The sequence below is a fragment of the Telopea speciosissima genome, unplaced genomic scaffold (genome assembly GCF_018873765.1).
Source record: "Telopea speciosissima isolate NSW1024214 ecotype Mountain lineage unplaced genomic scaffold, Tspe_v1 Tspe_v1.0167, whole genome shotgun sequence".
NCBI lineage: Eukaryota > Viridiplantae > Streptophyta > Magnoliopsida > Proteales > Proteaceae > Telopea > Telopea speciosissima.
In genome coordinates, this window is record NW_025317503.1 from 24645 (window position 1) to 40327 (window position 15683).

Below are 15683 nucleotides of genomic sequence, written 5' to 3' on the forward strand. Positions count from 1 at the left end.
TAATATTGTCAATAATGAACTTAATCGTTCTACATTTCTGTTTATTAACATGCGCCAAGAGAAAAGAGACATCTAACAAAAAGCTAACATCATAAAAAGGGGAGAAACCAAAATTCCAAGACCAAAATTAAGCATACCTTATCAGTTCGGGAGAAGCATCTTGCAACTAAAACCACTCCGTACAAGTTTGTTTATTGCATCCCTAAACTTGTAGTAATCGTCTTCCCTGTTGTAAATTTGATGAGAAATTCTGGCATAACCTGTTATACAATCATTCTTGTCCCGGGTTCCAGTGTCACCCTCTTTCGGTGCTTGAAAATATATTGGCACTTCAATGCCAAAACTGTCCCGCAAATGGGCCCTCAATTTGACTGCGCCCTCTTCACTTGAAATCCCCAGGCTAGCAGGCAAGCCAACCATGACCATGCTAGGACACATATCAGGCGGTGACCCAAGATGAGTTCCCCAAGCCTTCGCAAGCATCTCACCCATTTGAACAACGGCATCATGATTCCTTTTCCTAATTCCTTCAATTCCACCTTCGAACCTATTAATGAAATCCAAAACCGATGGCACAACAAGGTGAGAACTATAGTCTCTCGTCCCAATCGAAGCACTTTCTATGGCCAACCCGTTGCCAAATTCATGAGAAACCACAGGATGGTGCACGTGCGACGAGGTTGATGATTTTCTACAGTACAGTAATGCAACAGAAGGCGGACAGAAAAACCACTTGTGCAAATTACTAGTGTAAAAATCTGCCCCAATGTCTTTCACGTCAACCTCGACAGAACCAATTGAATGAGCAGCATCTACCAAGACCTGATCAACACCTTCCTCCCTACATATCTTAACCAATTCCTTGACCGGGATGATAACGCTTGGCATCGAAGTGATATGATCAATTACGGCTAACCTAACTTTCTTGCCATTAGATTTCCCTTTCTCCAAAGCTTTCCGAAACTCAACAATAATTTCTTCGTTCGAACTTACAGGGAACGGCAAGTAGACTTCAATTACGCAAGCCCCAGCACGAGAAATGTACGCCTGGATCGATTTCTTTACGGAGCCAAATGCATAGTGAAGCATGACGACAGCGTCTCCTCTCTGAAACCTCCCCTCGACAAACTCCCAACAAATCTGTTGTAGCACAATTGCCACAGCAGTCGTGGCGTTATCAACAATCGAGACCTCATCGACATCCTCGGCGTTTATCAGATCTTTAATCAGTGTCCTCGATTCAAAAATCCCTTTCTTTAAATGATTGTAGTAGAAATCATCAGGTTGCTGAAGACATCGAAGCTGCCACTTTTGACGAGCAGCGATAATGGAAGCGGGACAGCAACCGAAGCTGCCGTTGTTGATCCGAGCGACTCCAGGCTGGTGGTGCAAGAATTCATCGCGAATTTCAGATTCAGATATGAAAGGGGAGAGCTTTTGCTTCTTGGAAACGTGATTATTGTCATCGTCATGAGAGACGTCGCCGTTTTCTTTCCGTTTAGAATCCATAGTCGGAGTAAACCTATGATTTAGACACTTTACGGAATAATAATAGAGGAGCCATAGAAACCAGAGCTAGGGTTAGGGTTATATTCCATTTCTTGTTTTCTTTGGAAACCGATTTATGTCCGAGTAAAATTTGCGTAATGATCCCAAACTGTGCGAATATCCTGGGAAGGGAAGCCCTCTTCAAAGAGAGTTGTAAAACCCTTCCTCGTTCACTAGTCACTATAGGATATTGGACAGGAAAATGCATCCCTCCCCCACCCCCAAAAGAAAAAAAAAAAAAAAACCTAGAGGATAGGAGAGATAAGATAGCACTCGAATCCATATATGAATCGCTTGCCGTTGAACATCCACTAGCAGAACGAAATTGTCGCTTCCTTGAAGACGTGTCGCTTTTAAACTAACCAACCAAAGACGAAAGAAAGTGAAATTTACACGGATTTGATCCTCTGCTGCCGCTGCCCGTGCGGCCGGCATGCACCCTTAAATAGACAAGGATGAAATGACTGACCTATCCACTGCCGAAGCACCCCTGCTCGGGTGGGGTCCACATAGGGTCCACCCCGGAAAATAATCCTCTATAATTCCTTAAAATTGTGCAGTGCAGCACTTCGGGGTGGAGACGTCGACACATGGGGATATCCAATAGTGCTGAGCTCAAGAAGAAGGAAAAAAAAAAAAAACAGTTGTCCAACACAATTGGTAGGGGTGTCAATACCCAACCCGAACCGATGAAACCGGCCCGAACCAGCCCGGACCACATCGGACCAAACTCTTAATGGTTCGGGTTCGATTTGTGGATCCAGAGAGGCAAATGGTTTGGTTTGGTTTGGGCTAGCCCGAATCGTTAGGCCCGAACTCAAACCGAACCGACCTAACCCGATAAATAAGTAAATCAATAAATGCCTAATGCCCCATAAATGTGTTGTGATAGTTTCTCACTTTATCTCATATCCTTTGTTAGTGATTACCCAACCAATTGTATCCATAGGCCATAGGACATAGGATACAAAGATGCATTGTATTTGAAATATTTTATGTACTTAAAAGAGAAAGAGAAGAAAAATTAGCACTAACTGGACCTTACTAGTTATATAAAACCGGTATCAAACCGATATCATAAACCGAAACCGGCACGAAACCAAACCGCACTGAAACCGAACATTTCTTAATGGTTTGGTTTCGATTTCTATAAAAGTCACACCGAAATCGAAAAGCCAGAACCAAAATCGGCCCAAACCGGCCCATTGACACCCCTAACAATTGGTGAGCTGTGGTGTGCTTCATGCCCATGCGAGTCTCCTGGCTATTTCCTTGTCCGTAGAAGTGTTAAACGGTCTGATTTTGGTTAAACAGTTCGGTTCGGTTCAAAATATTTAATTAAACGACCTCAATTATGAAACCATAACCGAACTATTTATTAAATGGTTTCACGATTCGGTTCAGTTCAAAATGTTTAATTAAAAGACCTCGATTGTGAAACCATTATCGAACTATTTATTAAACGGTTTCACGGATTTGATTTTAAATGGTACGGTGGACGGTTTCTATTTGATTTTGGCACATTTATGTACATTTAAGAATATTAAACGGTTCGGTTCAATTCAAACCGTTTAATTAAATGACCTCAATTTTGAAACCATAACCGAACCATTTATTAAATGGTTTTACGATTGCGATATAAACGGTTCGATTTCAGTTTTGGTTTGATTTTGACACCCTTACTTCCCCCCTCCCCTGTTTCCTCCCTAAAGAAATATATATAAGTTCTCAATTCTAAAAAAAGAAAAAGAAATCAATGAGAGGATTAAAATCCATCCACCCCCTGCCTTTGTGAGGCTGCAAGTCGGCCACATGGGCAATAGTAGCAGAGGATCCTGATTAAATTTGCACTCTTTTTTTTTTGGGTAGAAAATTTCTACTCTTTAATCTCTACATAAAGCGCTCTTACCAAAAAAAAAAAAATTTCTTTTATGAAAAATGCATTTTAAAAAGGTATGGATTTTAACTTTTAAACCTAGAAGGGAAAAGGTCTTCTGAGCCATTTAACCGTTGCACCAACCACCCATTGACGTTAAACACATTAACCCATGACCACTTTGGTCACATACCAGATAATAATAATAATAATAATAATAACAATTATTTCACTGTTCATCCAACAAAAAATAAATAAATTATGTCACTGTGTTTGTTATGGATCACTGAAGCTCCATCCATTTGTTGTCGGCAAAAATAAACTTAATCGTTCTACCTTTCTTTTTATTAACATGTGGCAAGAGAAATTAAAGAGATATCTAACAAAAAGCTAATTAACAGCATAAAAAGGCCGGGGAGAAACCAAAATTCCAAGACCAAAATTAAGCATACCTTATCAGTCAGTTCGGGAGAGGGAGAAGCATCTTGGAAGTGAAACCACTCCGTACAAGTTTGTTTATCGCATCCCTAAACTTGTAGTAATCGTCTTCTCTGTTGTAAATTTGATGAGAAATCCTGGCATAACCGGTTAGACAATCATTCTTGTCCCGGGTTCCACTACTGTCACCCTCTTTCGGTGCTTGATAATATATTGCCACTTCAATGCCAAACCGGTCCCGCAAATGGGCCCTCAATTTGAGCGTGCTCTCTTCACTTGAAATCCCCAGGCTTGCAGGTAAGCCAACCATGACCATGCTCGGACACATATCAGGCGGTGACCCGAGCTGAGTTCCCCAAGCCTTGGCAAGCATCTCACCCATTTGAACAACGGCATCATGATTCCTTTTCCTAATTCCTTCAATTCCACCTTTGAACCTATTAATGAAATCCAAAACCGATGGCACAACAAGCTGAGAACTATAGTCTCTCGTCCCAATCCAAGCACTTTCTGTGGCCAACCCTTTACCATATTCATAAGAAACCACCGGATGGTGCACGTTCAACGAGTTTGATGATGATGATGATGATGATGATTTTCTACAGTGCAGAAATGCAACAGAAGGTGGACAGAAAAACCACTTGTGCAAATTACTAGTGTAAAAATCTGCTCCAATGTCTTTCACGTCAACCTCGACAGAACCAATTGAATGAGCAGCATCTACCAATACCTGATCAACACCTTCTTCCCTACATATCTTAACTAACTCCTTGACTGGGATGACAACGCTTGGCATCGAAGTGATATGATCAATTACTGCTAACCTAACTTTCCTGCCATTAGATTTACCTTTCTCTAAAGCTTTCCGAAACTCAACAATAATTTCTTCGTTCGAACTTACGGGAAACGGCAAGTGGACTTCAATTACGCAAGCCCCAGCACGACAAACGTACGCCTGGATCGATTTCTTTACGGAGCCAAATGCATTGTGAAGCATGACCACAGCGTCTCCTCTCTGAAACCTCCCCTCGACAAACTCCCAACAAATCTGTTGTAGCACAATTGCCACAGCAGTTGTGGCGTTATCAACAATGGAGACCTCATCGACATCTTCGGCGTTTATCAGTTCTTTAATCACAGTCCTCGATTCAAAAATCGCTTTCTTTAAATGATTGTAGGAGAAATCATCTGGTGCTGAAGAAATCGAAGCTGCCATTTTTGACGAGCAGCGATAATGGAAGCCGGACAGCAACCGAAGCTGCCGTTGTTGATCCGAGCGACTCCAGACTGGTGGTGCAAGAATTCTTCGCGAATTTCAGATTCAGATATGAAAGTGGAGAGCTTTTGCATCTTGCAAACGGCATTATTGTCATCGTCATGACAGACAACGCCGTTATGCAAATGCAATAGAGGAGCCATAGAAACCAGCGCAAGGGTTTAAGGTTATATTCCCTTTCTTGTTTCCTTTGGGAACTGATTTATGTCCGAGTCCCACAAAGAAGAACGACCTTTGTCGTTGACGTGTCGCTTTTAAACTAACCAACCAAAGACGAAAGAAAATGAAATTTGCACGGATTTGGATCTTCTGCTGCCGCTTCCCGTGCGGCTGGCATGTAACCTTAGACACATAGAGCTGGAATGACAGCCCTATCCACTATCGGAGCACCCTCTGCTCAGGTGGGGTCCATGTAGGGTCCACCCCGAAAAATAATCCTCTCTAATTCCTTAAAAAGTATGTAGTGCAATTGTTCAGGGTGGAGATGTCAACACGTGGAGATATCCAACAATGTTGAGCTCAAGAAAAAAAAAAAACAAACAGAAGTCAACAACAGTTGCCTAGCGCAGTTGGTTAGCTGTGATGTGATTCATGCCCATGCTCACCACGAGGTCTCGAGTTTTAGTCTCCTAGCTGTTACCTTCCTCACCCTCCACCCCCCACCCCGCCTAAGGAAAAAAAAAAAAAACAGAAGTCAATAACAATTGTCTAGTTCAGTTGGTGAGCTGTAGCCCCCGCTCCCCAGTTCCCCAACCCCCCTTAAAGAAATATATATAAGATCCCAAATCCAAAAAACAAAACAGAAGTCAATGAGAGGATTAAAATCCGTCCACCCCCTGCTTGTGTGAGGCTGCAAGCCGGCCACATGGGCAGCAGTAGCAGAGGATCCCGATTAAATTTGCAAAAAAAAAAAAAAAAAATCTTTTACAGAAAATGCATTAAGAAAGGGTATAGATTTTAACTTAAAACAAGAAAGGACAAGGTCTTTTGAGCTACCGCGCACGGAACTCATGATTTAAATGCACGGTATCAAATTGAGGATCGGTGTGATAGTGTCACCTTGGAAATTGATACGATATCGACATAAATCGATACGCGGATTAAATTGAATCGATGGTTTTAGCCCTGATTTTTCTTTTAACAAAAGTTTATTTTTTTGGGACAGTTTTACCTTTGATACCTACCATTCCAATGATACAAGATCAATTTGGTATCGAGATCGGCTTGTATCAATATCGATCCAGATCGGCCGATACCTCAAACCATGGGTACACTAACACCTGTATGTCTATTTTTCTTTTCCTCAAATGAGATGTTCTCTTTGCCTTCCTGTTATACCCGTACCCCGGGATATAATTAAATATCATTTCTTCTCGTGACGTGTAGATACCGCTTGCCATGTATCTTGGTGACTGTTCTCCATGATGGTCAAACCTAGCTACAAAATCGTTGACCACAGACGGGTTTGCCTGTGGAGGAAAGATTCCTCAACCGCGATGGGGAAAGTTCGTGACGGCGACTTCGTCGACTACCCTCCAAGTACCAGCCCGGGAAGCGAGGAGTTCAGGAGAGAGCATCCTGGACCGTCACCTCAGCTGGATATTTCGTTCGGTGATGAGCTTAGCATTGCCGTGGCGAAGCTGTTCGGGGTCATGGGTAATAAACCATGACAGGGGGGAAAAGTAAGTTCTAGCCTCAAGACTTATTAATTATTCTTCCCTTGGTAACCTCGAAGTGCGGGTCCGGGCTTGAACCGCTCGAGCTATTTCATGAGAGAAGGGAATAATTTAAGTTCGGGTCCCGCGTACCTTTAGGAAGTACATTGGGGACTTAAACCCATCTCATATGAACCCATCTAAGAATGGGCTTTTCCCTAATTGAGGTTGTGGGCAGGCCCATATAACCTATTGACCCAATGATGGGTTATTTCATCCACTTACCCACATAGAACTAATGGGTTGACCCATTAGGCCTCATGACCCATTTGACTAGAGGTACCCAAAGACCCATTTATTATAAATGAGTCCATGAGGGAGAGAGAGAACATCACTTCTCCTTCAACATCCTCTTCTACCCTAAATCGTGGAGGAGAGAAAGAGGAGAGAAAGAGGAGAGAAAGAGAAAGAGGAAGGAGAGAGAGGCTTGGAGGAAGGTGGAGACCCCATCTCTTGGGCCATAAATCGTGGAGCTCTCATCTTGGGGGAAGGTAAGCTATTGAACTTTCTTCCTTCTTCTATTTTGGATTTTAAAAGGGGTTGGGTAATGGGAGAGATTGACCTAGATCTCTCTTGGAACCTAGGGAGTAGATGGAGCTTTAAAGCCAAGCTATGGTGGAGTTAGTTCACTCCATTATGAGCTCTAATGTGAGGGTTCTCATTGCCATTTGGGAGATTTAAGGTTGGACCCTAATGAGCTTAGGATGGAGTTTTCTAGAAGTCCTTGTGCTTTAAAACCACTTGAAATGGGGTCCTTGGAGGGGAATCCTTCGGATTTTGGACCTGAAGGTGTGAGGGTTTACATGTGGTTTCAGACCTGCAAGAAATCACCCTAAATTACCTTCCCGAGATGGATTCTGTGAAGGTCGGATTTACACTCGGATTCGTTTTACGAAACCACATCGCATCCGACCTTGACAAAAATTGTCCCGAGCCCTGTGAAGCTCGGATTTACACTCGGATTCAGTTTTACGAAACCACATCGCATCCGACCTTGACTAAAAGCTGTCCCGAACCCCGGTTTCCTAGGATTTACATGTGGTTGCAGAATTTGGGCATGAAACCACTCCTGCACACACTCGTCTCTGAAACCTTATACTTAAGTGTTTATGGGAGACCTTTTGGGGATCCGTTCCTTTCGCTCGTTTAACCTTATTCCCATCTTTGTATAGGTTAAAATATTCACTTTTGTGGCTTATTGCTTGATCGAGGCGACAACTGATAAACTGGGTGTTTGGCGTATACGTTGTGAGTGGGTTGGTTGTTTGGGCTTGTTATTATTATTGCATTATATATTATGTAATCATTATAATTAATAAGCATGTTTGCGCATATTGCATAATTTTATATCTGTTTGTTATAATGTTGATTGGTAATGTTGTACCTTGATGGGTCTCGGTGCCGGTGGGTACCGGTGCCGGAACCCCGAACACTATATACATTTATGAAGAAATTTTGTTGAATGTCATGTTGAACTGTATGCGCCGTGCCGTGCTAGTAACCGGGCACTAAACCAGATGAAAAGTTGATGCGCCCGGATTACCTCTCGGGACGATAGGACTTGCATGTAGTATATTGTGGCTAGGATTTCACACCCTTATGCTACGACCCTTACCAACAGGGGTTTAGGTGTTGGGTAATCGTACACCGGATTCGTGGAGGTGGGAGAGGCCGATCATGGTAGTATTGGTTATCGGGGTCTGCCACTGAGTGGTCTTGGAGGCTTCGATCGGCGTAGGTCCCACGTGACAATTGAGGTTTCATTGTGGCGATAAGTTAAGTGACCCACAGTGTCTCCCGAGTTGTCACAGTAGCATATGCCATTGACTTAGTTGTTTGTTAGGTGGAAAAATGAACTTAACATGTGCATGCATCATTGGACTATGTGAATTGCGTGTTTGTGCATTCCCATCCCCTCACTGGCTCAGTGGAGCTAACCCCCTCGTGCGCACATTTTTTTAGATTATGATGCAGGTGACGGATATCTCGCGGGACTTGGAGTTCAGCCCTCGGGATACGATGAGATCGGTGAGGAGGAACCAGAGGCCGTGTTTGAGGAACATGGCGACGGGTGTCCTTGCGATGATTGTGCCTACGGGCCGTGAGGATATTCGGGACTCGATCCCTTTTTGATTACTTTTGAGGCTAAGGCCTATGGTGAAATACTTACTATTATACCATTTTTGATAGTTATTAGATGGTCATTGAAAATGTAACTAATTACTGTATTTATCATTTAGCTTTGAACATCTTGTAACTATTCGATATATACGCTTCCGCAATACTACTGATCATTGGAATGTAATATTCCTCTTTTATGCATTCTAATATTATATTGTGTTAATATTGGATATGACTGTGCGTTGGGACACTGTGTCAGTGATCCGGGCGGTTTAGTAGGATGACACGCGTCGTCCTAGTCACCCTTTATATGATATTATATCCCTTGTTGGGATGGGGGCGTGACAGCGTGGTATCAGAGCGAGATGCTCTGCACCAGCCACAGTCTAGCGGAATTGTGATTTACTCTACACAATAGGTTGCTAAAATAAAAGCTTCTAACAATGCATAATTGGAATGTGTGCGAGTGTTAGGGAGAAAGCCGAAGACAATAGCAAATAATAGACAACAGTGGAAGGAAAGACATGTGTATATATTTATATATATATTCCTTAATTCATTTGTGAATACATTTTCCATAAGCCAAACGAGTGATTACAACAAAATTCATTGAGCTGTAGACTTCAAATTCTTACAACCAAGAAAAAGAAAAATAAATTTGCTGCATGGTAAGACAAATAGCTAGGGGTCCATTGAGAGCATGGTGGGAATGGACAGGAGGTCTACTGCTCCATCTCATCATCACTACTGGGCTCGTCCTCTGTGCCCTCATCATGGAGGTAGGAGTGCAAGTCCTCCATCTGCTGCTCGAGGCTCTCCATGCGTGCCTCGATGCATCGAGCCTAGTGTTCACTCCTTCAAACCCCCGAGCCATCTTGGTGCTCATCGGCCCGAGTTGCAAGAATCTGTCGATGTCGGACCCACTAGGAGCGATCTGGATGAAGAGGCCGCATGCACGGCCGGGAGGAGGCTCGTGCACTGAGGCTCGAGGCCGTGACCCTGCTGGGACCAATGGCTCCCCATCACTATATGCATCCATCGCATTCGCATCCTCGCCCTTTGCATTTCGATCTAGAGGTGGATCTTCGGTTAAGTCTTGATCCTCCTCACTCAAGTCAACTCCAAAATGCTGGAAAATAGTGGTGAGCAACCTCCCATAGGGTAAATCTAAGTTCCTCCTCGGGATTTCGCCCGCATGATCCATGGTCCGCATGATAATGTAGGGCGGAGATGGGAATGCCTTTGTAGAGGTGATAGGCCACATAGCCTACGAAGATGGAAGGCATGGTGCGGTGACCGGCTATAGGCACGATGTTGTCTGCACAATCCGGCTCAATATCACGGGAGAATTGGCAAAAGAAGTCTCGAGGCACTTTCTTCTCGAATGCCCCATGTGTAAGCTCCCTGTATAATTCCCTGTATGCCTCTCTCCCGAGAAAGGAGTAGGGATTCTTCCATGGTGTGATGAGGTCTTCTCTCCCAGATAGCTACATTGAGGATGCCTGCCAACTGTGCCCCTGTGAAGGATATGGTGACTCCCTTGACATAAGAGAGGATCCGGTAATCTCGCGTGCCTAGGTTCTCGGTGTGCAGGTTGGCGTAGAAGTGACGAATGAGCTTGGGATAGAATGGCTCGGAAGGTTGAGGAGGTTGGACCACCCCGAGTGCTTCAAATCTCGGCCCTACCTTGTAGGCCTTGAGGTCTTCGAAGACCACATCTCTCCCCTCCAAGATACTCTTAAAGCGAAAGTGGTCTTGGTACATCTCCTGTTTCTCTAGGTCTTGGAACCATAGTGCATCCAAAGCAGCTGGGGCAGCTTGTTCGGCCCGTGCACGCCTTGTTCTAGGAGCCATTTAGATTCCCTAACCTGCAACCAAGGAAGGCCAAGAATACAGAAACACATTAAGTCCATGCTTGGATATTAAGGCCTAAGAAGATATACAATGAAAAGAAACAAGGAATTAGAACCTAGACCTTGATGCATGGCCAACATGTAGATGCACTCATAGAGGATAAATGTACATGGCCACATTATGCTTGGAGAAGCATTATATCATACAAGCATTTAGTTCAAACAAAATTGGACTGAATTGATAAATAATATACGAAGAAATCCAAAGAGGAAATTTTCAGAATTTGGTTGGAAGTTGAATGACATAGTAAACAATATACATACATGGCCATAGTACACCTAACACATGAAGTTTATACTAAATACCTAGTTTAAGCAATATATGGAGCTAATTTGTAGTAAATCATGCTTGAATTTCTAAAAGGAAATTTCAGATGTGATTCTTGAAGTTCCAATTTGCAAGAAATAAATAAGTAATGGCTTGAGACAACCCCAAATTGTATACACCAAGCCTACCTAGCAAAACCGAACCTGATTTGGGCAAAAAGGAAATAGAATTTCGGTTAGGGTTTTAGGATTTCTCCAAAATCCAACCCAAACTCATGGTGAAGGTGCAAAATTGGGGGAAATACCTCAACTAGGTTGCATATGATGGGAAACGAATGGAGAATGGACAATAATCCATCTATTTAGCTAGGAGAAAACAAAAAAACCCAAATCTTGTAAACCCGAAATCAATTTTGGGGTTTCTCCATAAGAGAAGTCGAAAGGAGAAAGAGATAGATCGATAGAGAGGGAAGAGGGCATACTTGAACTCGATCGGATCTGTTGTGAGTGGATTGAGTGCCAAAAATCCACCTAGAAGGGAGAGGGAGCAAGGAACGAGTGCGGTTTTGGGTTCTCCAGAGCGTAGGGGGTGTTTGGAAAAAGGAATTTGGGTTTTGAAAGAGAGTTTCGAGTTAGAAATTCTGTTTTTTGACCATGCGGTTTTACACTCGGATGCACAATTTTGAAACCGACTGTGAATCTGCGGTTTCCCGAGACCAGACTTTGGTCCTGTGAATGTCGGATTTACACTCGGATGCAGCCTAGTGAAACCGCATGTAAATCCGACCCGGCCAGAAAGGGTTTTTGACCCTGTTTTGCTTAACCAACTTGTTTCTAATGCTTATTACCCTCATTATTGCTTCCCTTACCCCTCGTGTAACCTATGTTTACCTTTGCAAATCGATTTTTTGATTGGTTTGCTTAATATTGCTATTGTGCCTATAACTGTGGGTGTTGACTGTAACCAGGTGTGAACCATGGTTAATACACGATCAAATGCCAACCGTTCTCCTGCTAGGGAAGAGGCCGGTGAGGCTTCAAATACGGTTCTACCGGTAGCACCACCAATTAATAATAATGCGGATGTCGCCGCGTTGTTGAGCAATAGGTTGCAATCCATGGAACGAGAGCATAGGGAGGCGCAACAAGAGCAGCGCCAATTTATGCAAAACATGACGGCTATGTTCCAAGCCTTTGTTAGGAAAAGGCAGCCAGTGCCTCCTCCTGTGCAAGTCAATCCTCCCCACCCTTGTGGGTTCTGCTGTACCTAGTGTTCCTCCGGCTCAAGCCACTGGGAATTCCTTTGACACAAGAGGTGCCAGCACCTATTCTACCTTTCACTTACGTGGCTCCTTCGGTCCAAGCGGTGGCTCCGGCTTGGGTGGATCTTGCTAGGTTATCGGAAAGATTTCGAAACATCGTCCTCCAACCTTCTACAAGATGGCCCATGATTCCTTTTTCCCGGCAACATTTATAAGGGATCTTGAGAGGATCTTTGAAGTGATACGATGCAATGACACGGACAAGATCCGGTGTGCTACCTACCAGCTCCGGGGTGATTCTGATGCGTGGTGGCTCTCCTCTAAAGACCATTTTTGGGCAACTCACCCAGAGGCAACTTGGGCTCAATTCAAGGAAGTCTTCTTCAAAAATTTCTTCCCTCAAAACTTCCGTGATAGGAAGGAGTCGAGTTTATGAGCTTCTTTCAAGGATCCAAATCGGTCCTTGAGTACCAGCAAGCTTTTGAGGAGCTGTTTTACTTCGCCCCGGTACACATGAAGGCCGAGAATGTGAAGGCTAGGAAGTTTGAGAAGGGGCTTAGACCTAGCATTAGTACTTCTGTGGTGCTACACAAGTACCCTACTTATGCTGAGACGGTCCAGGCCGCTAAGGTGATTGAGGACCAGCAGAGAGAGAATTACAGGGCCATTCAGGCTAGTAAAAGGCCCATGACCTCTCATGAACCTAGGGGATCCACAAAATTCCAAAAGAGAGGATCCTACACTACTACTTTTCCGGTCCAGTCCCGGAGGTCAGATGCGGTGCAAGCACCCAGGCCTACATCAACTCCTCACTATGGTTCCCGGACTCTCATATGTTACAATTGCAAGGAGTCGGGCATATGGTTCGAGACTGTCCTCATCCGCGGATGATAGGTCCTCCAGTGCAGCTACGAGAAGGCACCCCAAGCCAAGGCAGTTGTGCGTTCTCTTCTTCTGCTCCGGCCCATAGATCTCAAGGTCGGTGTGTATTCTGTGACAAATGAAGAGGCCCGAGGCCGATCCCGTGTTATTACAGGTAATGCATCTACTCTTAAGATGTGCATATAATAGCTTTTGTTTCTATGATTGGTTGTCTTGCTTGTCGGTGTCGTTCTTGTTTGCTCTCACCGCTTATGCTTTATTTGATTCGGGGCATCACACTCTTTTGTGTCCCCTAGTTTTGCTAAGAAGATGTCCATTGAACCAAAGCGAATGGCCCAGAAATTGATAGTCAGTACACCAACGGGTAGCAAGGTTGAACTTAACTCGGTTTATGACCCTTGCCCGGTAGGTGTGGGTGGTCACGGACTCGAAGCAAGCTTAGTACTGCTGGATATGAAAGACTTTGATGTGATTTTGGGAATGGATTGGCTATCAACTCACAAAGCCAGTCTAACTGCTTGAGAGGAAGGTTCTATTCAAACCGGTGAAGGTGAAGAGTTTGTGTTTATGGGTACTAGGCGGGAGAGACCCAAGAAGGCTATCATCTCGCCTCCAAGTACGAGTTATTGGCAGAGGGATGTCAGTGTTATCTAGCATCTGTGATAGACACTGAAGCCAAAGGCAGGCCTTTGGAAGAGTTGTACGTGGTGAAAGACTTTCCAGATGTCTTTCCTGAGGATCTAACGCGGTTGCCACCAGATCGCGAGACAGAGTTCATGATAGATCTCATTCCTGGTGCAGCCCCAGTATCCAAGGCACCTTACAGGATGGCCCCAACTGAGCTAAAGGAGCTACAAGAGCAGTTGAAGGACCTGTTGAAGAAGGGTTTCATTAGACCCAGTGTATCTCCTTGGGGAGCACCTGTGTTGTTTGTGAAAAAGAAGGACGGTAGTATGCGTCTGTGCATTGACTACCTGGTGAGCTCAACAAATTGACAATCAAGAACCGGTATCCTTTGCCTAGGATCGATGACCTATTCGATCAACTACAGGGTGCGAAGGTGTTCTCGAAAATTGATCTCCGGTCAGGGTACCATCAGTTGAAGATCAGAAATAGTGATATCAGCAAGACAGCATTCAGATCTCGCTATGGTCATTATGAGTTCTTGGTCATGTCCTTCGGGCTGACCAATGCCCCGGCCGCTTTTATGGAGTTGATGAACCGGGTGTTCCACGATGTTCTAGACAAGTACGTCATTGTCTTCATTGATGACATCTTGGTCTATTCCAAGAGCGAGGAGGAGCATGCAGACCATCTCCGCCTAGTATTGCAACGCCTAAGGGAGAAGCGGTTGACGCCAAATTCGGTAAGTGTGAGTTTTGGCTACAACAGTGGCATTCTGGGACACCTTGTTTCTGGTAAGGGTATAGAGGTTGACCCTGGCAAGGTGAAGTCGATGGTTGACTGGCGATACCCAAGAATGTGGCGGACATTCGTAGTTTCCTGGGACTAGCTGGCTATTACAGGAGATTTATTGAGAACTTCTCAAGGCTCTCCGCTCCTATGACACGACTGACCCGAAAGGGAGTGAAGTTCGAGTGGTCTGATAGCTGTGAAAAGAGCTTCCAAGAGCTCAAGCAGAGGCTGGTTTCCGCTCCAGTACTTACCATTCCTAATGGTCTTGGAGGGATGGTAGTCTACGATGATGCATCTAAAATGGGCTTGGGTTGTGTTCTAATGCAAGATGGGAAGGTAGTGGCCTATGCTTCTCGGCAATTGAAGGACTATGAGAAGAACTACCCGACCCATGATTTGGAGCTTGCCGCTGTGGTTTTCGCTCTGAAGATCTGGAGACATTATTTATATGGTGAGAAGAGCAAAATATTCAGTGATCACAAGAGCCTCAAATACTTCTTTACACAGAAGGAGCTCAATATGAGGCAGCGACGGTGGTTGGAGTTGTTGAAAGATTATGATTGTACTATCCATTACCACCCAGGTAAGGCAAATGTAGTAGCGGATGCGCTGAGCCGAAAATCTCGGTCCTTGTCATGGCATCACTAGCGGCCGGTGAGAAACTCATCGAGGAAGCTAGAAGGATGGACCTGGAATTCTTGGTTGATGGTGTTACCTTATCTCTATCACTTTATCGTACAATCCACCTTTGGTAGGGCGAATTCAATCAGCCCAGGCTTCGATGAGGAGATTCAAAAGGTTATTGAGGCTATCAAGGGGGACACGCATGGCTGGATTTTACTTTAGAGAGTGGTGTTCTCATGTTCGGACAACGGCTATGTGTTCCTAGTAACCCTCGATTGAGGAAGGAAGTGTTAGCGAGGCCCATGACTCTCCCTATTCTATTCATCCAGGTAGTACGAAGATGTA

At 44.3% G+C, this 15683-nt stretch overlaps 1 protein-coding gene and 1 pseudogene across 1 annotated transcript; both read right to left on the minus strand.

The window, feature by feature from the left end:
- Positions 1-15: 15 nt before the first annotated feature.
- LOC122647799 (L-cysteine desulfhydrase-like) lies at positions 16-1621 on the minus strand. The gene has a single exon (XM_043841113.1). It carries the CDS (start codon positions 1507-1509, stop codon positions 142-144), a length of 1368 nt encoding a protein of 455 aa, XP_043697048.1. The 5' UTR covers positions 1510-1621; the 3' UTR covers positions 16-141.
- A 2263-nt stretch (positions 1622-3884) lies between these two features.
- Positions 3885-5281, minus strand: LOC122647798 (annotated as a pseudogene).
- Positions 5282-15683: the final 10402 nt, after the last annotated feature.

Bases quoted from the DNA above. Each gene is read 5' to 3' on its own strand.
- LOC122647799 (XM_043841113.1), bottom strand. From the start codon at position 1,509: ATGGATTCTAAACGGAAAGAAAACGGCGACGTCTCTCATGACGATGAC.